At 24.0% G+C, this 27,741-nt stretch overlaps 1 protein-coding gene across 1 annotated transcript in view; it reads left to right on the forward strand.

The window, feature by feature from the left end:
• Nucleotides 1–4,154: 4,154 nt before the first annotated feature.
• The window catches only part of LOC132931620 (pikachurin), a 68,433-nt gene continuing 44,846 nt past the window's right edge, over nucleotides 4,155–27,741 (forward strand). The window contains exons 1-3 of the mRNA XM_060997504.1: nucleotides 4,155–4,756; nucleotides 20,308–20,424; nucleotides 25,610–25,861. Of these exons, the coding sequence (XP_060853487.1) occupies nucleotides 4,609–4,756; nucleotides 20,308–20,424; nucleotides 25,610–25,861 (517 nt within the window). The 5' untranslated portion in view covers nucleotides 4,155–4,608. The remainder of the gene's footprint in view (nucleotides 4,757–20,307; nucleotides 20,425–25,609; nucleotides 25,862–27,741) is intronic.

Below are 27,741 nucleotides of genomic sequence, written 5' to 3' on the forward strand. Positions count from 1 at the left end.
TTTTTTTGGAGTTTAACAAAAATAAAAATAAAAAACCATGAGTATAATCACTTTTTCCCATTTTGTACAAATCTTGTTTCCTCTACCTAAAAACAAATAGAGCGAGGAACTAATGATCGTATTATATTGTTTCACATTGAAGTTGTTGGTTCTTATTGAGTGCAAAATTACATAAAATTATGTTTAGGTATTTATTTACCCATTTTTGTTTTTATGTATTTATAATTTTTTTTTTTTATTATTATTATTTATTTTAGTATTATATAATAGGTTTATTTTGTACAAATGTTTAAAAAGAAAATCCTTGTAAACAAATTCTGTTCTAGTCATAGACATTTATATTTACAAAATTATTACTAAATATTATAAAATAATAATAATAATTACTACTTATATTAATAATAATAAAATTGTCTCCGTACAAGGTTGGACATCGTTATCTTTATAATTTATTATAATGTGTTTGATTGAATTATTATTAAAAAACAAAAAAAAAACAAAGTTAGTTTTGACTAGATTATTGCGTTCATATTTCCATTTCAAAAATTTAGATTAAAAGTTTTTCCAATCAAGGTTTTTTTTATTGAAATGGTCAAATATATAATAGTTACAAATTTAAATATAATGGATACTAATTATGAAGAATATTATAATGTATCATCAGTGATAGTAATGAAAACATAAAGCATAAAGATATTTTGAATTTATTTTAAACTACATGTAGTATCTAGATTATAGATGCCATAATGGTAGCTTGACAATTAATAGTGGCCACCATGGTCTACGTTTTATAAATTATATATATACCTATATGTATTTTATATAATTATTATTCATTAATTATTTCTTACAGATTAGTCATAAGGGTTTAGAATACTTAATTTAAAATTAACGGCACTTTTAAGCTACCTGAAATCGCAATACAATTTAAATAGCTTTGTTGGATGCTCTAATTCGATAAATTTACTGTTAAATTTGGATAAGTTTAAGGTTCTATAATGCTTTAAAGTGCGATCATTTTTAATTTATAAATATTCAATATTTGGTTTTGATATTGTACTACGAATTATAAATTGACCTTCGTTTTAAACTTAATCACAGTCTGAAGTCTAGGCATCATATAGAAATGGTAAGTTGTAGAATTTTGAAAGTTCTTGAATTTATTAAGAAATTGATGGAGAATTTTAACCAAGAAAAAACCAATTACTATTATATTGTGCATTAGTATACTCTATTCATGAATATAAGTATATGACTGTAGTATATGATCTCCATACAGAAGATTATTAAAATTAAATTAAATTAAAATCTTTTCAACATACATTGTTAAGATTAACTGAACCCTTACTAAATATTTTTCATTCACTTGATGATAAGGTACCTACCTAAACTTTTGTACCTAATTAAGAGGCTAAGGGCTGTATTGATTGATGGAACATCAATATGTTTTAAGTATACAACTTTTGAATAATTTATTGTCTGGTAATGTAGATTATTTTACTCGACTCTCATTAATTATAACTTCAATTCTCCGCAGCTTACTTAATAGTTAATACACGTTTACAAGTTCACTTCTATACTCTTCTATGCAACACAAATGATCTACAAACCTATAAAACAAAGGCGATTGATAATTATTGCTAGTATAAATAGGAGGTTTGTCTATTATGAAATACAATTTTATTTTTGCATATTTATGGTTATAATAGTAATTAATTTAAAATATATTTAACCAGGGATTATTTTAAACATATTTATCAACTACGCACTTTGTTTAAATAAGCCTATCAAAATACAACTATGATCTCGAAATATAATATCAAATTATAGTTAAAAATTATAACATTTTTAGCTTTTAGGTGGAATAATTTAAAATTTAACCTATTAATAAGAAATAAAATAATAAATATTCGCGTTTAAATTATTTTATTTTAATTTATGTCCACTTTATTTTTTTCGTAATTTACATAACACATTAATTTAACAAAACACAATGTTAGAACGTTCTTTTTTAAATTTTTTTTCAGTTCGATCTTTTTCAGATTGTCTTTTTATTGCGTTCATAAAAATCTAAAAAATCCCATTAAACCATTCTTGTTCTTTAGCTTTAGTAGGTGAATCTTTGATGTGGCATTTATTTTGGTTTAACCAGCGGCGTCATTTGCGTACCTGAAATTCTAAATTGTAAATTTTGGCCCACAAGGCACATCCACATGGCCCGCTCGGCCACCTCACAATAATTTCAAATATGTCGAAAAAAAAATAAATAGTGCCCGGCTCAATATTTATGCGTACCAAAAAAAAAATTGAAATGACGCCCCTGGGTTTAACCAAGTACTCAGTATTCTAATGTTTATTATTATTATAAGGTATATTACGATTAAAATTGCCGTTAATTTAATAATATAAAAGTAAAAACATTTTATATATTTTATATAGTCATCTGTATTCAATTATTTCCAACAATTGTTTAAGTTAATTATATGATTTATTACCCATGGTTATTAATTCGTATTAAGCATTACGCTATGCCACTACCAATAAAAAACTTAAAATAATAGTAAACGGTACATCGGTATTTAAAATAAATAAAAGTTTAAATATTATATAAAAGTCCGTATTATCGATAAGTTACTTACATCTGTACCCATGGACATAACTAGGATTAATAGTTACAGGGGCTAGAGACCTAGAAAACTAAATTTAAAAATAATTTGAAGGCTAATTGAGGCTAAAAAGTAAAATCTTATATAGAGGCTAAGCTCCGCTAGATCCCCCACTAGTTACGCCAATATCTGTACCTATATCGTATATATCTATATTTTAATTTAATAATGGATTTTTAGAAGCATATGTAGAGAGACAAAAGAATGCTATTTGATATAGGTAAAAGATAGAACTGTATAAAAAATATTAGATGTAATCAAAAATAATATTAAGATAAGCTGATGGCCATCTATTCTGGTTATTGGCGTGGACGCATGGTTATTAAACAGAAGAATTAGAAAAGGCTGGTTTCAATCACCTAACAGTTAATCACACATACAATTTTTAAGATTCGACAACAGGTGTTCAACAACAGAATATTGAATGGTTGTAGGGATTAGCTAATTGGCGAAACAAAAAACATAGGGAAACATTTTTCATCAGCATCTCAATAGCTATTTTATTTTTTGTTTTACAGTGTATGTGGCATCAAGTTCTTCAATGGATAATCCTTTTGTTGAAATACTATCACAACATTTTCTACCTCGTGTGAATTATTAATTTTATATTTTATTTTATCATTATATAAAATGCTTTATATTTAAAATTTAAATCAATATAATATTATTATGTGTTTGAGTTTGACTATCGTTGGTAGACGCGAATACTTGCGATAACTAAAAAGTACCTTTCAAGCATACACATATATACAGACTAATATTATATTATCAATAACAAAAGTATGAATTATATAGGTACTCAAAACATATTTTTCAAGAGTGCATCAAGCTTTTTCAGCTATTCAAAATATACTCAATTTATGTGCTTTGTAATGAGCCCTGGGAGTCTCTACTCCATACGATATCTATAGTGTAAATTATAATGGAAAACTTTTTTATAATATTGTAATCGACAAAATATAGTAAGGTTAAAAGGAAAATTTAAAAATGTTCTTCGTTTTCAAAATTGTTAAAGTCTTAGGGTGTTATATTATGATCTACTGAATATTAACCACATAAGGTACCTATAACCAAACAAAGTTTGCGCGTCTTTACCGCCGGACTTTCGCGTTGACGTATTTATATATATAAAATGTTACGTTATATTATCGATTATTCTCTATAGTATTATATAATAAAGTGGTAGTCTAGTAGACGTAGACATAATATTATTAGAAATTTATTACAGTAGGCAGAAAGATATTTTTACATTATAATGTAATTTTATCACAATTTAGCAACACTTGCCGCCGAACCGAAGCGTTCGCAGCGTCTTTGACTCGGTCTCAAAAACGTCCGGACGCACAGGCGCGATGACCGTTACACCTCAGCACATAGATGGCGCAATGCTCGAACACGCGATTTCTAACCACCAGGGGTGGGTGCGTTCGACAGCGGTCAAAAATAATAATAATATTAATAATGATAATACGCCTCTCGCGCTCGAGGACCGAGGATTCCACACACAGTTGCCAAACGTCCGTAGCACCGTGACGAGAGTAACGTCGTTTTCGTTATCGTAGTCGTTGTCGTCGTCGTCGTCGTCGTCGTCGTCGTCGCCGCCGCCGTTCCACCCGACGGGGTAGTTTTTTTCTCGGGTTTTTGTTTTACGTCTCGCCGACGAAACAATATCACAAGTACAATAATTGCAATTCGTCGTGGTGCGTTCGCGATGAGTTAATAATATAATCATAGCGTTATAAACGGTGTCGTATCTGTCTGTCCTCCTGTCCTCGTGGGTGTGTGTGCGAGTGCGTATTAAAGGTAGTGTTTGAAAAATTAAAATAAACCGCGGTCAACGATGACGAGACGTGATGCCGAAAAAAAGCGAAAAGGGCGACGACCATCGGCCGTGTGAATGTTTGACAGAAAATAGAGTGACCCCTCACCTCCAACTGAGTCTATGCCGGTGCAGTGTACAGTGAATAGTATGTACGACTTTCGGTTGTCGTCGGTGTTGTTGGCGACGGTCGTTGTCGCGGTCGGCGCAATGATCGGCGGCGAGTTGTCGGCCGTCGAAAAATCGTTACAGTTTGAAGCGGCGTTTCAAGGTAAGTTTTTCAAATATAACATTTGATAATGGTTTTAATGGGGGAAAAACCAAAAGCTCCAGAAGCACCAGAATAGCTTATCGCTTATCCCATAATTTTGTTTTAGAAACCGTTATAAAATAATATATTTTTAAATCAAATTTGTCGAACGTTCTAAAATGATTGTGCGCACATAATTTTTTCTAACACTAGGAGTTAAATACTCAATTTTGTTTTTATTTTAAGATAATATTGGTTTATGAATTAGGCGGTTCTAACGTTATATGATCTAATAACATATAAATATCGATTACTGTAATTTTAGTGAGTTGAATAAGAAGTATGAAAAACCCGTTAATAGCGGATTAACTTACAGTATTAATACGTACAATTGTCGTTGATTTATATTGAAACGTTGAAGGTGTTACAAGACTGAAGTTTTTTTAAAACATGTCTTTCCGTTGTTTAGTTCAATTTTTTGAATTAGTCACTCGCGTGCCAACAAGTACGATTATTATTAAATATTGATCTAGAAACGAATAACTTACATCATATTGATAGATTAGGTACAATACAACTATCGCAAACGTTGGCCAACACGGAGTATGGTCGTTTTGCGATACAGCCGTAGAGTGTTAAACATTTGAAAATAATAATTCTCTTTAAATTTTAGTGTTAATGTGTCTCACAAATTGTAACGAGTGTTATATTTAACACTATTTAAAAACATTTAAATTATTAAAAACTGGGAAAGTATCTCCCATTAGGTACCTACATTATTAAGTCATAATTGCTCCAATTTTTAAAGCATCTATTAATAATGGTAGTTAATCTTGCAGGTACATGTGCAGAGCGTGGTATTTAAATACTTATTGCTCAGTTCTTAAATAGACTGACTTAATAATATTTAAAAATTATAATCATAATCTTTGGAAACATACACAAAGCGTCAATAGATATCGTAGCACAAAAAATATATATAGAATCCAATATATACCTATAACATTAATAGGATTATTATATTTTTGTTATGCTCAGAATTTAAAACAATTACTTTATTGTAAAAAATATTGCTTTATAAAATGAAAAAAAAAATTAGTAATAATTTAAAGATATTAAAGTTAACACAAAAAATGTATGACCTTAAGATAACAAAATGTTTGTAATGCCTATGAAATTAATTGTATCATAAAGAAACTAGATTATTTTACGTGAGTTATATATTATTTAGTCGCAATGTAAAATGTTTACACAAGGCGTGTTGTGTATGCAAAATTAATACATGCTTGTATTGCTAATAATGTAATGAGGTTCGTAATATTATTAATATATTATGTTATTATGTTTTTAAATACTCCTAATTTATTATTATCTATTTAGTAGTTTAGGTAGATATTTAATAGTTAGGTTTCTAAATAAACTATAAGGTGAGATATTATTAAGAATACTATGAAACAAATTTGAAAGATTTAGTAAATTATTTTAGTAAATCGTTGTATTGTCATAAAATAAAGTAGATATTATATTAAATTCTCATGCATCTTCAGCGAACATTACTTGTAATTTATTTTTACAATTCGAAGTTCTGAGGAAAATTTGAAAACCTCATTTAAACATATAGTTTATGTATAAAGTAGATTTAACACTAAAAATGACAGTAAAATAAAACACGTATGTTAGGGGAAAAATTGATAGCACTTAACACAAAGAAAATATATTAATATATGTTTATATATAATATGATATTGAAACAAGTTATTATGTTAATCAAATAATGAATGCTGTATGATGTACATGCTATAGCCACAATTTTAGTATATATAGGTAGAAGCTTTATCTGTGACCCTATACGCGTGTTAGTCATTTTATGGTAGACACTAGAGAACAACCCCCAACTATAGAAACCCATTGATTATTAATTTGATTTAACAGTTCGTTCAACAGATTTATTTTTAGTCACCTGTGTACTAATAAACATCACTCTCGCTTATGAATTTATGACGAATACTAGAATAGTAAAAAGGGTATTTTAATTGAATTTGTCGGGGGTATTGCAATAATTAGCAATTCAGTTTGTTTTATGAATCCCAGACTGAACACAAGTAATCAACTATAAAAATATATTAACAAATTAATTAAATTAAAAAAAAACAATATGCCTAATCGTACGTCTAGTGTTTTTATATTTTATATATTTTAAATTAAATTTCAATTCATTTTTACTAAAATATATGGATATGTTAATTATAATACATATTGCATTTACACTGTTACAATGTACTGTATAACTTTAAAATCACCTCATTGAAATTAATACAGCATTTAATTTAATAAATCTTAAATTGAATATTATTTTTGTTATACTTATTCCAAGTATTTACATATACTTACATTTTAAATTATTTTGTTAAGGCAATCGTTAAACTTAACAATTTCGTTTTCGTATTTATAAGTTATTAGTTAAGTAAAAAAAAAAACAACAACACTTAAATATTATATTATAATATGTACGATAACAATCATTCCTATTGTAACTTTGAATACATGTGTTATTTTTAAATCCTTTTCATATTTTAAAATGTATACAACGAAAATCGAAATTTAAGTTAGAAAGTTCAAAATGTATGTGACTATTACAATGTGATATTATGTAAAAATGTAACATACAAAAATATTCTATTCACTGTATAATAATCAATACACATCACGCACAAACATAATATGATAATGGTTTTCAGTGGAACGAACACCATAGAGTACCTTCTACCTATTGAACCTTTTAGTGTTTAAATACTAAATAGATAGCTATTCGTGTTTTACTATTTACTTCATACGTACATAAGATAATAATTATTAGAAATTAATATTTTTATGAGCACATATGATTTTTTTTTTAATTTTTCATTATATTTTTTTAAATGAAAATTAATACAAAATATTTTACGAAGAAACATGATTTAGTTTAAGAAAATATTCATTTTTTTTTATTTTTTCCTCGTGTTAAGATTTATATCGATACAACAAAATAATATTGAATACAGAGAATTTTTTACTAAGTGTTGAATAATAATTTAAAAAAATACAATAGTGGATTATATGTATAATATATATATATGAACTTGCCTCATGATGGAATATAATTGCCTCTTTCAGTTATATTGTTAAATAGTTTAATTTAAAAAACCTACTAAAAATAACTTTTAGTAAAAATTTAAAAAAAATAGAGGTTAAATTAAATGGATTTTATGTATAAAAAAAAGAAAAGAATTTTGAAGAGGAAAATCTTTAATCCGGAAGAACTGTATTTAAATCAATATAATTTGACAAAGTTTATTAGTTTTATTTTTACGATTTTTCTTCAGTTTAAATATTTTATGTGGTTATGAAACGTATATCAAAACATGATAATCATTTTTTTGTATTTATGGTGCTAAAATTAATATTATAACTTATAATTATTTTTATATATTGTTTGATATTTCATACATATAAAAAGATGATTGGCATTTATATCTTTAAATAAATAAATATATAAAATAAAATTGAGTAGAATATAAACATTATAAACGAGAAGTGCAATTTTACTATCTAGAATTTTAAGAAGTGATTAAAGTTTAATTCTTTGAGTGGATATTATTATCTTAATATTATGTTATGACTCTTATTATGTCCCATACTTTGATTATTGACACCTAATGACTCGAAGTTTGATTTTGTTTTGTAAAAAAACATAATTATAATTATTTATAAGCTAAACAAATCCACTTTCAGAAACTTTTCAAAAGGATTAAAAAAACAATTTTATAGTTCGAATTTTTTTTTATAAAATTATACTTACTTACAATTTTGAATTCTATATTTCTATTGAAGATATTGGACATATATGAACACCACTGTTGGTTCGTTTATATTCTAAATACATTTTATAAAAATGTAATAAATTTGGCCATATATTTCTGCGTTTTTCCTGGAATTATTGTTTTTATTTTCGTGAATAAAATATATTATATTATTTTAAATATAACTAATCAACTAAGTTATACTTTACATAAACCAATTTATAAAATGTATGCATACTACTTAAATTTACTCATTATGCTAAAATATAACTATTATATGTATCAAAAATTAAACAAGTCCAGACTTATCTGATTATTGTATTAAAAAAAAAACCAGATAAGTCCATTTTATACATGAACTTACTATTCGTTATATATATATATATATATATATATAACGAATTAATCTGGTTGTCACACCAACACATCAACTTGTAAGAAATTCTTATTTTTATTTTATTTCGTGGAAAAGCACATTTTCTAAAAAAACTGGACTTATCTGATTTTAGCAGCAAGCCCTTTACCGTTACATACAATTTTGTATTAACTATTAAAACTGTATTACAATTTATCATGAAATAAAAGTTTATTTAATTTTATTTCAAAGTTTATTTTAATCTATTAAATAAATTATAAAACCAATCTGTCTAATATACTTGTTCATTAATTTTTGTATAAATATTTGTATTAGAAAAATATAATAAGATACTCGTTAGAATTTTATTTTTATATAACATTTATAATAATTCATTTTTGTATAATCATCTTATAATATATTATTACAACAGTATTTTAAGTTATTTTATTTTTATAATAATTTATATGAAAAGAATTTATTTGAATTATATTCAATATTTTACACATAACTTTATAATAAGTCTGCTAATAAATGAATACCTAAATTTTTATAGTTTATTACAAAGTAATAAGTATTATGTAATAAAACGTTTTAAAGTGTGTTAGATATCTGGATAATGAGCATTTTTAATTAGTGTAATACTATATTAAATAACTTCACATCCTCTGAGAAATTTAATTGCTAGAAAATAATTATCATAAATATGTGAATAACTCATTTTAATACATTTCATTGGACTCATATTTCGAGAAGGAAGTTTTCTCAAACTCATCAATTTACCATCATTATAATTATTGTGCATTAATTGTGTATTTAATATCGGTACTTGCTATACTTAGGTACCTAAATATATTAAGTATGGTAATTGTTTTCAAAGACAATATTTTATTCAAAAATGCGTAAATTTAATTTAAAATTAAATAATTATAATTTACATGGTACATCGCTATATTATCTAAAATTGAATAAAAATACTATGATATTCAACTAACTTTTAAAACCTTCGAATAAATTATTCTTTTAAAACAAATACATAACTAAAATAAATATTGATATAATATTATATTGAATTATTTATTATAAAGCAAAACTTTTTATTATTTTGAATTTGTAACTACTACTTTGTCATATTATTTTATTATTAATAATATTCGTACTATATAAATAGAAACCATAACGCATTATATTATTATATTGAATTAGCTATATAAATTATTTGATTTTAGATATTATTACGGATAAATATATAATTTAATATTATTAATACAACTAATAATCTTACTTAAAAATTAAAATATCATAAAAATAAAAGTATAAACTAAGACAAAATTCTTGACTTTGGGTTGAAAATGAATCAATTCAAATTTGTAAACCTAATAACATCAATTTTATTCTGCTAATAAAAAAAATGGGTTTCATATATTTATTTTGTAACTAAAAAATTAAAATATCTTTTAAAAAATAACTTGATTTCATATGGTTATCATCACTTAATAATTTGTATCATAATATTACAAAATCAGATTTATTCAACGATTTTTATTTAAAGTAAAAAATAAATTTTTCATTAACATTATTTGAATCCATTATACTACCATTAATTCTACAATTGGTTAATGGTCAGAATGTGTTATTTAATGACCGTTAGGTTCAATACATTTAAATTATAATAGAAATGATTTATGAGAGGGCTCTTAAAGTTTTTTTCAACGAAATAGTTATGGGTGGGTAATTCATTATATACAAAAGTATTATTACGTTAGTTTGTTTATTCTTTTTAAAATTTAACAATGCTATTTAATAACAGTCTACGTAATACTAGTTATATACATTTTAAATAATTCATACGGATTTACTTTTAAATTTTATACTTAGATATGAGTATTTAACTACCAAAGTACCGGGTACTCAAATACCTGACGTAAATTCTATTTAAACCATCTAAACAAAATATTTATTATCTGAAATCATTGGATAACCATGAGATATTAATTGACGAATGTTTGAACAATAAAATAAATCACCTGGAATGTGCATATATAGTTTAAAATATACTGTAGTATTTTCTGATTTGCTTTTATATTTAAGGTGATATTAATATTTAATGTCAAATATTTGAGCATAGGTATAAATATTCTAAATTCCTTAAATGTTTAAGATCAAATTATTTTATAATATATTCTTATTTTTTATTATAAAAAATATTTTATTTTTGTTAGGAATCCAATATATTTTATAAACATATGTAGTTAACTCATTTTTTCTTGATGTTTTTCTTTCGTACTTTATATAAATATACGAGTATAATGTGTAGAATTGTAGAATTAGTTGGATAATATGATGGTTATACGCTGCGAACTCTGAATCTATTTCTGGGAACATAAGGATAGGGAAAAGTTGTGTGTCCGGATAAAACGCTACGTTTGTGCAACAGGTCCGTATAAATTATACACATCTAAAAAATTTGTAGGTGGTGAACAAGATAAGAGTATTGTTGCAGTAGGGGGTTACAGAAAATATGCCCTTAGAGGCGGCAGTAATACACGACTCGGGCAGAAGGTCGCCTGCAAACTCAGTGGTGTGTACTCAACGTAATATATATACAGATATTTGACACCCTTCTGCAGTTTCGTGGATACTATCAACAGCGGTAAAGCGATGGTGGTGGGTGACAGAGGGCGGCGGCGGCGGCAGCGGCAACTTGTGTATTGATTAACAACAATTGCTCAACGGCGCGGCGGCCGTAGAACGCTCCGAACACATCTATACACAGTTACGGTCTCCACCTTGGTCACACTTATGCCTATCTTTGTAGCCTATAGTTGCATGTGAAATATTACTTAATATATTATATGCATATTTAATAATATTGTGTACGTCATATTTTTGTTTCGAAAATTTATCTTGAAATTACAAGGAAAAATATAACACAATAATATTGATATAAAACACAGTACTACCAGTCGATATACGACATATACCGATTTATAGGGAACGATATGATACCGATTTACAGAGAACGACGCCGTACCCGTTTAAGATTAGGGGGAGGGGGATGAGGAATAATTGAATTCGATTGGTTACTGACAACGGTAGTAGCGGTAGATGGAACGCGATAAAGAAGATATATAAGTTAGAAATTTTGGCCGAGGCTGGGAACAAAGAGGTATTAATGAAAATGGATTTGGTCCAAAAGCGTTTAATTTCCGTCATCATTGCCGCCACCACCGTTATTTTACGATCTTTCAATTTGAACTCATTTGTTTGTACGAGTTAAAGACTTGTGCCAAGACACACGTTTTGTCGTCAATTGAATTATTTAAAACTCACAAAGAATAAATCTCCATGTTTCAATTTTTGGAAAAAACAATCTACTATTTTCTGTTTTTTTTAAACCTTTCTTTAAAATATATTTCTCGTTTAATTTTACGATTTCAACTCAATAACACGTTTCTACTTTCAATTTACATATTTTATTTTTATTATTGTGTGTTTTCCTATAGAACTATAAGAGCCAGAGAAATTAAATATGTAAAAAATATTTGAATGGAATATCGTAAACCTGCTTAGTTTGTTCAGGTATTCTCATTTCTTCTACATAAACTCATTATCCTAATTAGGAAGAGTACAATTTACACAATTAAATAAACTCTATATAGTTACTCTATCCTTGTTTACTAATTTGTAATTTAACTATCTTTGAATTACATTTATAATACTCAAAATTACACATGAAATTATTTATTTGGTATAAATACTTTGATTTACTAGATGTATTATAATTCTTAACCTAACTTAATGGCCAACTTAAATTTCAGTATAAATATACGCTCGCAGTGGTTCTACCAGGACTTATGAGGTCAGGTTTAGTGTAAATGTTACTATAAATGATTATTTTTTTTAAACTAAAATCATCATCTTCATAATGTAAATAGTATGTACAATACAATGTTATAATATGACGAATAACAATTGTACAGTTATTATCTGTATACATTTAAAATAATTTTTCTAATTAAGTTTTGTAAGATTAATAAAATAGTATCTAAATATTTTTTAGGAAAAATTGTTTTGAATACATTAGTTTTACTATTTGGTGTATTATAGACTTCCGCCCGTAAAACGATCAACATTTAGTATAGGAACGCTATGTATTCTGAATTTATTTAGGTAGGTATAGTTTTAGTCAAGGATTCCCGGTATTAAGATAACAATATATTATAAAATAATTTTGTATTTTTTGTTTGATATTCTGAGTAAAATTTGTAAAAAGTTTTCAAGTATTTATTTTGAATACTCACTCTCAAACAGTATTTTACTTATTTATATCCAAGTTTATTCTTATCTAGAGAAAATGAGATATGCTAATATTTAGATATATTATTTTGCGCGAATATTAAAACGTTCTCAAAAATCCATTTGGTTTCTGAACTGAGTTTGCATTGTCTAAACATTGTCACAATGAATTCTTGCACTATTAATCATGTTAGGCACATAATTTATCATAATTTAATATTATTATGTTATTTGAGTATTCAATAAATTTACTATCATAGAGTAATAAATTAATAAAACACAGTTTTCAGATTATCGTAATACACACTGAGCTATTTATGTATATAAACTGTACAGTGTATATAATTATTTTGGAAAACAAAATAAATTACCTATTTATACTATCTTTTTATAAGTTATAAATAGTTATTATTTTAGAAATATCATTTTTATTCATACTCTATCTTACGGTAGGGAATAAAATAATACTGAATAAGTTAACGACTAAAAAATAAATAAGGTTTAAATTCCGGATTGAACACGTATCTTATTTAATAACCTACATATTTAAAATTAAAAATTAAATATGGACAAAATACCTAGCAAAGAGTAAAAGCGTTCAATTTTACTCAATTATATAAATACGATATAATATATCGTATGATATGTATTAGTATGTATTACTAGTTACTATTATACATTTTAATGCAATTTTATTCAAATCATATTGTTTGAAAGAACAATGGAGTAGAGCTCGTTATTTATTATTCTGTTTATGAAGCATTTTTAGAACATAAAGTAATCGTAAAAAAATGTATAGAAATATTAAAAAAATAAAATTATATATTGACTATAGTAAAGAATATGATATGAGTGAATGTATATATTAAAATTATAATCTACTAAAATTAGAAAAAAAAACTACAAATGTTTATGTATTTAATATGCATACCTATAAGACGATGGCATATGAGAAATCTATATTGAAAACATGAATTTTTATTTTAACAACAAATTATATCGTTTTTTCTATGTTCGTAAGAAATTAATTGACCCCCTTCGATAATCACATGACCTACACATGATGATGTCCTCTTAATCAAAAATATTAAAAAATGTTTATAAAAATCATAAATTCTTATTATATTTATATATGTGTGATTAATATAATAATATGATTATTTATTCATAAATTACAACAAAATTATCAAGATCAAGTAAGTAGGAACTTACGACTGGTTAAATACTATACATCTTTTATCAATAATTTTACAATATTATAAACTAAACTACACATTTGTAAAAAAAAAAACTCCTTCTACCTACTATTTGAGTTAAATTTATAATTTATATTTACAAATATGTAGCATATAAGTACAGCTATTGAAACTTTTCTTCTAAATTAAAAATTGATGGACAAAAAATTCCAAATAATAATCTATTATCAGAAAACCAATGTTATGCTTTATGCATTATACAATATTTGCTTTAGTCAGAATCAACAATTGTAATCTATTTATCCATATAAATCTTTTGTTGACAATGGAATTAAACATCTAGTATACCTAATATTACATATTTTGTCTTTGATAACCGATTATATTAGTTCGTGTAAATTATTATCATTGTGGGTAACTACTAACTACTATGCTTACAATAAATAATGTATTGTTTAATAGTTGGTACATCAATTATTACCCTTTGAAACTATTGTAAACTCACGGTTTTAATTTTACCCTTGGGCCCAGATAACTGTATACATTTATTAAATACCAAATCTATGATACACTGCTAAAAAAATGAATGAATCAAATTATTATTATCAGTATTTACATACGTTAATATTAATAATACTATAGTATAAATATGAAAACAAATATAACATGTTTTAATATCGATCAATATGTATGTGTATAATAAATAATAACTATTAAATTATAATATTGGTATTCGATATCATAGAAATTAATCTTAAAGATACAATTACTAGGTATTAGACACTCGTTTCTTTTCATTAATACTATTAGTTAGTCGAAATTGGTAAGAACGAGCTTAAGTAAATTTTTCAGATCATAAAAATTAATGAAGAATTTATTCGACCTTTCTTATTTCTATCGACTTAAAATAAAATGTATAACCAAAATTATTATAATCACATAAAATTTCGGAGCACTCTTTATACTAGAAAAAAATTATAATACCTAGGTACAATTTAAAAAATGCATCATTGTAACACCAATTATCACTTTGCTCAAAATCAACCTGGAAAATGATCTGAAAATAAATGAACTTATTACTTTTAACTTCAATATTTTATGTAATATCTAAGTCATTATTCAAATACAAAATTTTACATTTATTTATATGGAATTAGTCTAATGTAAATTCTAATCTAATTAAATTAAATGTATACTTTTATTTATTTACGTATATATTTGGATAAAACGATTTACAACATTTTTATATAAGTTTAAGTGATGTTAGAGTTACCTTAAAGTTAATTAAGACGTTAAAGTTATCTTTAGGAGTGACAAATTTAGGGGTAACTTTAATTTATGTGATGAAGGATAATCGGGTGATTTGCTAAAGGTTTTAATATAACTATTTCAATTCAAACTTCCTTTGTAACAAAAATATGATAGATGAATTTTTATATTAAATGCAATAATTAACTATTTTTCTCGGACGACGTTTGGTGACTTGTTATAATATCGAATTCAAGAAACTTTCTTTTGTAGTATATAAAAATGTTTGACTTCAACCGTAAAAATGTTTTGGAGATAGTTAAATGAATATTAATAAATATTTTAAATTTGATAATTCGTATATCTGCGTGATATCATATTTAGTTCGAAAATGTTTATAATCTATACTGTTATTAGATATTTTTAATCATTATTAAAACACTTTTATTAACTGTTACCAAAATACGCTAAAAATATTAATTTTCATAATTATTTAACTGTATAGATTAAAGTGATTGCATGATAACTAATAGTTTTACTTAGATGGCCGTAAAATAAAAAATGTATATTAAATATTACTTTGAATTAAAAAATTGTCCATGTCGTGTAGAGAAATATTAAAAAACATTAACGTATAAGATGTGTAGAAATGTTTTTATTAAGTAAATATAATTTTAAAGGTAGATGTAACAATAATAATAATTTAAATAAAATTATTTATTTTGAAATTTTAATAAATAAAATAAATAAATAAGGAATTATAATAATTGTAAATATAAACTGTATTATTGTAATTTAAATAATGTAAAATATTAATTTTACTTTAAGTTAATTTTACTTAATAATCAAAGTGATAAATATAAATAATAAATTGTAATAGTAATAATACTAGATAATAAATGTATTATTTATTAGATTCGTGTTTTCATCTCATGTTTCAAGACTACAAATAAATTGCGTATGAGTGACTATGCTATACGTTGGCAATACATTAACGTCCGGATATATGACCATTGGTGGACGAGCAGTAGAATATTCTTCCACCCCTATAGTTATATCACTATTTTTTTCAAATATAATTAAAGGAATGAAACCTCCATTCAATTTAAACAGTAATATTTCATAAGTCAAAGACTTGAACTTGTTGGCCAACAAAATAAATGTAAGCTGAATCTATTTTTGACTTTATTTTTCTTTGGTCATATTACGATGCGAAGGACGATACATTATTTTTATATACTTGTAAGTGGATCGATCGTCCATGCGGGTAAGCGCTTAGTACACTCCCAATGACATGTTAACCGTCAGGGCGTGTAGATAGTAAGTATTATACAACACTTTAGGTATAAAATTCAAATTTTATCTGTATCAATTATATTCAATAATACTTCACTGAATAAAACAAACAGTTTTTATCGCATATTATAATACCTTTGTATGTTAATTTTAAATAATGAGTGGAGCGATGAATGGATTAATAATTTAACAATGAGGTGTGTTTTTTGCAACAAACCAATTATTGCGTCCCAAGATTCCTTTTTCATACGAATTGGGTCCCGATAATATTTAACAACTAAATTAATTGCAAAATTATGTTTCAATTTTTAACTTCGAAGATGACTTCTAGTAAAAAATAGAATCTTGCTTGTACCTACTTTTGAGAGGTAAAAAAAAAAAATTCTGTATTGGTTGAGAGAGAAAGTTTAAATCTGAAAATTCTCCATTGCATATCCTATTGTATTGTAAAATACTCAAATTTAAAAATGTATCAAAGATTTAAAATTTAAATGATAATAAAACACTGTTGACAATATTGTTTTCGATTGTGTATTTACTAAAAAAAAATAGTCCAAAGGGAAGATATTATCGCATCCCCATGATTATGCCACTGATATAAGTATATGCTATTTAAATAATTCATAATATAATAAATGCTATGTTTAGAGCAATAACTAATTCAATCTAACATACCTACTTATTACTTATAATAAAATAAATAGCTATAATAAAATATACTTAGTAATATAAACTAACAGATCATCTCTGCTCAGAAATGTTTTCATATACAATGATTTATCATTGAATTAAAATTTAACAAAATCATTTCAGTGACAAAGTAACTTGTCATAATGACGAAGTACACTCTATACTTACTGTATAGTAGAGCGTATACCTACTTGTTTGATATTAGGTATTTACTATTTATGTTTTGGTTTTAAAATTATAAATATAAAAAAAATAACTTATTCAACGAAGACGATTTATTTTAAATAGATTAATATATTAAGTTAGTTTAATCATAATAAACTACTTCATAAAATATATAAGTTGATTATATTTTCCATGTAGTTAAAAAAAATCTGGAGTTTTAAACATAAATTTTTATTTTAAATATTTTTTTGGAGGATTATAATTTAAATACACAATTCACCTATATGAATCTAATGCTTTTTGTTTACGTAAAAATAATACTTAATCCTGAAGGGGAAAGGCTTATCCCACTAGATTTAAAACAAAAAAAAAAAGAATTAAAAAAAGCAGTATAAAGGGTTACACACATTAACTGAAATGTGTGTGATCTTTTTGAGATTTTCGTTAAATAACTGTAGGTATATAAATTGATATATTTTTTAAAATTCGTTTTACATTTTTTTATAAAAATGTACGTATATAAATTAGTTATGCGATTCTATCTGAATTTTGTATTCTTATACTGCAAGAATGCTGTTATAATTTATAATCCAAACAAAATATAATTACATTTCTTTATTATTCAGTTAGCTATATGCATGTTACATCAACCAAGTGTACATTTAACTTAGGTACATCATAAATTTATAACGTCTATATTGCCGTATATTTTTAGTTAAAAATGAAGTTTTAAAAAATATGTGTTAAATTTCAAACAGCCATAATTTATAATTGTTTACTAAAAAAAAAACTACGACAGAGAGTCTTAAGTACATTATGTATCTCTATGTAATACTTTTAAACTTTCTCATTTTTATTTTTTTTTTTATTTCAAATATTCATGGCTTTTGCTTCGCATATATTACCAGATAAAAAATATATAAAAATGAATTTCTTTATTTATGGTTCAATGTTGATTATATTTTAACGTAATAATAAAGTTCATATTTTTATCGATTTGGTAAGCTTTAAAAACGTATATAAATTCTAGAATAAAAAGAAAATATGAATAATGAAGGGTATTTAATAGCCGAGTTTTTATTATTTGTCATACATTTGAAAATATATATATTAATTAGAATAACATATTATTTTAAGGCAATTATAAATGATTCAATAGATACAATAGGTGCGCCTATACTCGTTTAATGTTAAACTAACAATGGTTATACTTTCCAAATTTTAAATTTTAAAATTTGATTAATTTATTAAAGGATTCAACTGATTTAATCAATAGTAGCATATTTAATGGGTAGTATGATAAAATAAAATAATAAAATAAACTTAGGTAACCAATTTATCAGTATTATATTTTTAGAAAATTGTATACTTGCCTATATTTGTTTGATTTCTTGAGGTTTTTATTTTGTGATTGAAATACAGTTATCATGTGAAAATAACTATATGATCAATAAATATATATATATTATTTATGAGATAACGCGAACATTATCATATTGTAAATAATGTTTTTAATGAAATATTGTATTAAAATATACTATGTATGTTTAATTGTATTGATTGAATAAATAATTACATACATTTTTATTTTTATTCAAAATTTATAGTTTCTGTTGGTTCAATGAAATTAAGGATATAATTTGGTTTACAAACATACGTTTTCATTCAACTTCTACTGTATAAAATCTAAAAATATAGCAATTGGCTTGTGAAGATATTCATTTAAAATAAATAACTGTTATTTGTAAACTTTATAATTGTATAAAACTTGAACCAGAAATATAATTATTATTATTTTATTTAAATATTAACAATAGTTATTCACTTATTATATGAATAATATTTTATTTTAATCATATTATTTTTTAAATTGTATTTTAGATTCATAGTACAGTATTTTTTTTCAGTTTATTCTTTTATTTCACATATTCCTTTATGAACTCGTTTGATTATTTTTAGGTAAGCAAAACTATAAGCTTGGAAAAGTTTTTTTTTTCTAAATCTGATTTATAGTTTTTCAAATATGATGACACCCACCTCAATAGCGTGTGTTTGATTCCCGAATTTCATATTTTTATATTAGAAAACTTAATAAGTAATTAAGTGTATTTTTTTTCTTAACAAAAAGATATTGGTTTGTTTCTATTTTGTATTTTAATGAATAAACTCAAACAAAATTCTATCTTAATTATCTAAATTTATACTTCAAAAAAATAATTAATAATATTTACTTTTTACATAGGTACCAACTCAATTATTTTTTCAGGAAATGAGTACAAATTAAAGATTATTAGCAACTTTAAAATTATTTTATACTAGTATTATATGCATATAACATAAAGTTAATGTAAATCGCTATTTATATATTATTATTATATCAAATTTTTTATTTGACGATTAATCATTTTATAATGTAATATATATATATTATTTATGTAAATAAACTAAAATCACTGTATAAAATATAATTATTTTTGTTTTTAGGACGTTGTGGCCACGATAGTCCATGTCAACAGCTATGCTACGAGCTTCACGACGGCATGTTCGAATGTGATTGTAAAACAGGATTTGCATTACACGAAGATGGTTATACTTGCACAAGTATGCTTAATTAGTTTAATATACAATAAATAGCTTAATCGTGGTAATTAATATTATTTAATAATCTAAACTACAACTTTTTTTCTCGCACAATAGATAATATTATAGTCTATATATTATGCAGTAACCTAGATCCAAACAAAATGTATCACCATGTTTTTATCTTACAAGTACATACCTACATACATGCTTGCCTAATATATATTATATATATATTACTCTAAATCAGATTTTTGGATGTATTTAAAAACTTATTAAACTATTTGAATTTAAATAAGTAATTCAACATTTAAAATATTTAAATAAACTAATTATTATAAATATGTATCTACTTTAATTTGATACGTCAGTTATCATGGATTTTTAAGAAAGAAATAAATATTTTAATAAAACTGAAACTACAATAAACTATAATTAAGTAGAGCAATAACTATCCAAAATTAGGTATGTCTAATACACTGACTAATTACAAAAAAGTTAACTTTAAAGACAATAATTATGAGACACTGTTTTCAACCTTTAATTAATAACTTCTTTTGATAATATACATTTAAAAATCAGATAATTATTTACTTACAAAAAGGTACTTAAATACTATTAGATAATATATTTTGTAATATAACTTAAAATCATATTTATTGTAAATATCTATATTCATCAAAATAAAGATTACATTCTGTGTCATATTTCATCAAACATGATGTTGTTCATATTCGTGAGCTTAGAGTTTTATTTTACGAGGAACCTTAAGAGAAAAAAATCTCTTGTTATTAATGTTTAACGTCTGTAACAAAAAGTATTTCCGGACACAAAAACATGGTACTCTGAAAAAAAATCGTTATCTACCTTAGCAACAACGAAATACTTTCTTTAAAAAAAAAATAAAAAAAAAAACAATTGTCGTTGAAATAAAATTGTTTTCTGAAGAAAAAATCATATTAACACTTTCTATACAACCTGTTTTATTTATTTTCAATCAAATACAATTTTTTGAATTTATAATATTACTTAACTAAAACATTATTTTAGTAGAAACCAACGTTTAATTATGAAACCAATATTATTTACTCATTTTGATCATAAAATGTAATATTAGTAATATTTTCAATATTTTTATTTTTTTAGATTTGAAATATCTTATTTATTTTTATTATAATTTTAAATGTTTATATTCGTTATTTTATATTGTATTATGTCAATTTATCTCTCGAAATTCACTTATCATATTATTCAACTGTCTGATTTGAATGTTTATTTTTTTATAATAATATACTTTTTCCTTCGGTGATTATTTTATTATAAATTTCCTTTAGCTCTGTATATTTAATTTGAAAATTATCAACAAAACAGTGATTAATAACCTCTTCGTCAAATGCTTCTCTCTTCTTATAAGCACGTTCTAATATTATCTAAAAGAAGAAATTTGTAAATTTATTGCTTTTAATAGTTTTATGTAAAAATGTAAATTCAAAAGATTCTAAAGTATTAAATTATTTAAAATGTGAATATTATTCAAATTAGGCCTTATCAGAATTTTCTCTTTGTCTCATAATTAAATAATGGACTAAAAATGATTTTATTTTCAAATTAATTAAGAAAAAATAAACTTAACTTCACGTTTGAAGTAATGAATACGTGGTGAGTTTGATAATATACACAATCAATTTCACAAAAAATTATATATACATATAATATATTATATAATATCAACAACTATAAAAGTGCTTATAAACCTACTTGAATTGTTACTTGATTGTTATAAGGCCATTTAAGTTAGTTATATTTTAAATCATTAAAAAAAAAAATCTGTATTTTAATAATAAATTCTTAGTCAAACATGGGTTTTAAAAGAATGGTCAAGTTTTTGGAAAAATTGAGATTGCTTACATTTCTTAAATTGCAATTGCTTTACGATCATTACTTATGCTTTTAAAACAAGTATAAAAAATAAAAGAAAGATAGACATTTGATACTTCTAATTAAAACTATGTTACCCTCAGAGATAGTATGTAAATTAAATAAAATATAATAATAACTATTCAACATACAAATTTAAATTAAATTTATCTTATCAAAAATCTATTTAGATAGAAAAAAATAGTATATTTAATTAACAAAAATTATTGTCTTGTTTTAGATTTCTATTAAATTACAAACCAACTTAATCTTACTTATATATAATATTTATACTGAATTGAGCTATTATTTTCTACTTTCAAAATTACATTAATTTATTTATTTAAGAATAATGTTTGGTAAAATAATATATAGTATTTATTTAAATTTTTAAATTAATTACCTACAACACAATAAAGTCTATTGCGTATAATAATATATATATTTACTTATTTTACACTTTATAACGTTATTTTGTTATTTATAATATTGATATAAATAATTATAATAATTTGTTATATTTGTTCAATACAAAATTAGTATAATTAAATTTTTAATAATAGATTGTCGTAATTTATTACAAATATTTATTTTTTTATAAACTGTCTAAAGATATGTAATGTATACTCATGCTATAGACTTAAATAAAATAAGTTATGTACTCAATTCTTCAATTTATTAATTAAGTATATTGATAAATATAAGCTGAATGTGAAAATGATATATAATTTCGATAAGACTGGTATCACAGTAAATCCAAAAGGACATTCGAAAGTGTTAGCTACCTACTAAGGGGAAAAGGCAGGTTACCGTTTTATTTTTCGCTGTATGTTGAGAAACGGTTACTACAATAATATGCTTTTTGGAAAATGGTACATACATATAGGTATGTCCCTCCAATGTTAATTTTCCCTAGAAAAATAAATCAATCCCATTATTCTACTAGACTTCCTCTTGGATTGTGGGATGAATGTTATGAAACAGGATGATTACTTCTAAACTGTTTTTAAAATGATGAATTAAATTTATTGAATTTTCGAAGGTAAAAAAGAGAAGAGCCAATTCTATTAATTGTTGATGGTCATTCTTCACACATTAAAAATCTACCCGTAATTGATGTAGCTAGAGAAAATAGAGTTATTTTACTATATTCTCCATCCCACTGTACACTTTATGTACTTTATGCATAAGCATATTATAACGATTTTTTCTTGAAACCATTAAACATATATTATAAAGATTAAATTACAAAATGGCTCCATTGTAATCCAAGAAACATTGTTACTTTAGGAAATATATCATTGTTATTTAGTGCAGCTTTCAAACATACGGTAAATATGAAAACAGCAATGAAAGGTTTTGAAGCACCTGAATATAAATTTGTTGCCATCGATTGTAATTTACATTATACCAAGTACTTCTTCAGTTGAAAAAGATACTAAAGTAAATAAAAAAGTAACTGATCAACATTTGAATGCGGAAACACAGAAGCACAAGCTACAGTTGTTTGAATGAGTCACAATATTCCTGGTCGCTTCATAATCAACCAAATACATTTTCAATTGAATCACCTGAAAATATATTACCTATTCTAAAATGAAACAAACAGAAAAAAGAAATTCATAAAAGAAAAAAAAGTAAAAGAGCAATTTTAACGGAATAGTTCTATAAGAATGAATTGTAAACGTCTTTGAAAATAGCACGAAAATAAAATGAAGTAAAAGGAAAGAAAATCGAAAAAACAAAACAACAAAGAGACAGCTATTTAACACCGCGTCAAAAAATTAAAGTTTACAGTTATAAAAAAATCGAGAAAAGATTCGACCTTCAGTGAAGATGATTCGGATGCTAAGTTTCTGTACTGTAGAGAATTATACACAAAGTCCACTCAAAGATGGATTAGTTGTTTGGAATGTAGAAAGCGAACATATATGACTCCTATGCAGGAGTTGAAAGTGTTGATGAAGAATTGCATGCATGTGTAAATATTCTTCAAAAAATAATTAATAAATAAAAATAGAAAAATTCTATTTCAAAATTATAACATGTTTAAATGTTAATATGCATATTCATACCCCATTCTATACCAAAGTTGAGGTAGAATGGGTCAAATCATTTTTTATTTTTTGTATAAAAAGTAAAATATACATGAGTTATTTATTTGATCAAATAAATAAATTACTATTTATATTTTTAAGCATTTATTTACTGAGAATTGTGAACTTTACAATTAATGTTGAACATCAAGTTCACCATTCTATCCTTAGTTCCATTTTATATCTTCCACGAAACATTTAACATAATTTATATACCTACTATTCTATTAAACATAGATCCTGACTACTTTTAAATGTATATATTGTACATTATTTAAATACTTTCAGAGTAACATAACACATATTAAATTGATAATAAGACTTAAACTTATATTCACCATGCATGTTCCCTATCTTTTAATTTAATAATTTATTTATTCAAATTCTAATTTTTGTAATTTTGAGTTATACTAAAATACCATATTTTCAGTTTTTTAGAATGTTTGTATTACTTAAGGTCTGCCCTGTTGTAAATTTTCGTTTTTAAAATGATAGTCCTTTCCCTATTTTTACTTTAAATTATTTAGAATTAATTATTTTTAAAAATACTTATGTTTCTAATTTAGAAATTTTAGCGAGTAAATTTTTAGTTATTAAAATGTTGATAACATTTATATCATGTTTAAATAAATGCCTTTAAAATAGTTTTAAATCATATAAAATAATTATTATATTAACTCTGATATTAATTATTACGAGTATATTTTGACCATTTTTATAAATAATAAATATTAATAGATAAGTAAAGAATTTTTATAAATTACTTAAATATTTAAAGTATAATAGTTTTTAACTCTTAATATCTCTACATATTATTAATATTATTTCTTATAGTACAAACATTTAAGCTATCCATTCATATTTTGATTTTAATACGTCAAAATGTTCAAAAATAAAATGTGTTTAATAATTTTCTGTGTAAAAAAGGGTTTATTAAAAAAAAAACACAAAGTTTGTATCTCCACAGGACACTTCTTTAGTAGTACAAAAAAAAATCTTAAGAGTTTTGTGTATTAGGTTATAAATATTATAGGTGGGTGTATAAGTACCTATATTTAAAAATTCAAATATCAAATTTTAAATAACTGCGTTATTGAAAATGAAAAATGAAGCATGCTTGATGAATCATTCTATTATAATATCCGTTCTATATTGTCACGTATTATTATATTATATTTATATGTATTTCATAGGAAACGATTCAGTAACGGATAAGATCAAAGAGTTCGAAAGAGATATCGGACTGACGTTTGTCGATTCCAATGAAGTGGATTCCGAAGATAGCGTACGGTTTGTAAAACATGTCGAAACTCAGACATCCGCTGCGACAGGCTCCCCGGCTTTGTGCGTTCGAAAATGCGGCGAAGGCACATGCGTATTCGACAGCCGAAACAAACAGACTTGCCAATGTCCGTTTGGTAAAACTGGATCCAGCTGCCAGATCAGTAAGTATTAAAAAACTAAATATTATATATTAAAAAAAGGTATGCTAGTAAGTACCACCAAATCGTACGTATTGCATTCAAAAAAAAAAAAGATTACATATGAACTTCGTTTGAGTCACTAACTATCGCAACCGTGACTATATACATTTCTTTACCTACCTACTGGTAAATAGTGTTTTTTGGTTTTTTGATATATTCCACACAACTATTTTAAAATGTTATGAAAAAATAAAGTGAAATCGTTTGGGAATATTTTCGTAATAATGTATTAAACTTTCAGGTTAACTAAATTAAAATTAAAAATGTAACAAAAAAAAAAAAATCATTTTCATAATAATTTATTATATGAATAGAGTACAAACGGACAGGCATAGTTAATCAATATATTTTTAAATTAACATAAAAATTAAAATAATAAATTTTTACTATTGGAAATAGGAGTATAAAGTTTTTAATATTCCAAAAAAATCGAAAAATTATATAGTTAAAAACGTGTTAAATTTTATAATGTCACGGTCGTGCTTAAATTCCTATAGTTTTATTTTAATTTATTTTCAAATATATATTGAATAATTTGACTGATAATATAATGCTGTATTAAATTCTTCGGAGCATTTTTGCTACTTAAATAAATTCATAAATAAAAGTAATTTGATTGGAAAACTTTTACTTTCACATTCTAGTTATAAAATTACTATAAATTGATTTTTTTTTTTTTGTAAAATCTGATTTTTGAAAGTTCTATACAACGTTTTTCCTTACTACTTAATTTCTTCAATAGAATCATATTACATGACAAATTATCACATAACTGATGAAAATAGACACATTAAAACATAGTATATCACAGAAATCTTAAAATATTGTTAATACTAATCAAACTAATGAATGGGAGATAATAATAAATATTTTTTATTAATCCTTAAAAAATATCGACCTATTTTATCATAGTTATATTTTTAATATAATATTCCAGTATTAAATAAGATAAATAAAATATACAAAATATGTATTAAAATATGTAATTTTTTTATTATAATTTAATAACGTTGTATAACTTACTATTTATAAACATTAAATGGGAATTTGATACCCCACAATATATATATATATACTATATTCACTTTACCATACTTTGTAAATATTATCATAATGAATAGGTTAACTTTCATAAATTATAATACTTTGAAAATGCGTTTTTATAAATATACATTAATTGTTAAGAGTTATGTGACTTAATAAATTTTCAATACGTATTCTTATAGAAAATTTATACTTGAAATTAAAAAAAAAAAGTGGTTTTGAAAGCCTTTTTTAAAAGATACGTAATATTTATTTGTTCAATTACACATTTCGTATTCGTATTACGTATTAAAATTCAGTACAATTGAATAATTTACTATTGATTCTTATGGTAGTTTTTTCATCTGTAACTATATTTTAGAAGCTTTTTTTACGATTTTTTTTTATTTAAGCTATACATTGTTTTATCATTAAAAATATTAAATTAAATAAATGATTTTAGATGAGTTAATTGTTATATCATTATTTATATTTTAAATTAAAATTTTAAATCGAATTTAGTTAATCATAAATTAATTAATCATTAGAGAAAATGCGATGTTATAATATGCTACGAAATTATCATATTTCGTTTCCAAATTTGTCCACCATTAAATAATGCTACAAGACTTATTTAATACTAGAGTGATAAAGTTATTTTTATGATATACATATTATATATTCATTATTCTTAAATAACATGATTATTAACAAAATAAATCTATTTTAATTACAATATTATGTTTATAAAAATACCTACTTACATTTTTAAAATTATTTTAAAATTTAAAAGTGAAATCCCTAAATATTCAATATTT

This window comes from Rhopalosiphum padi, chromosome 1 (assembly GCF_020882245.1).
Source record: "Rhopalosiphum padi isolate XX-2018 chromosome 1, ASM2088224v1, whole genome shotgun sequence".
NCBI classification, from domain to species: domain Eukaryota; kingdom Metazoa; phylum Arthropoda; class Insecta; order Hemiptera; family Aphididae; genus Rhopalosiphum; species Rhopalosiphum padi.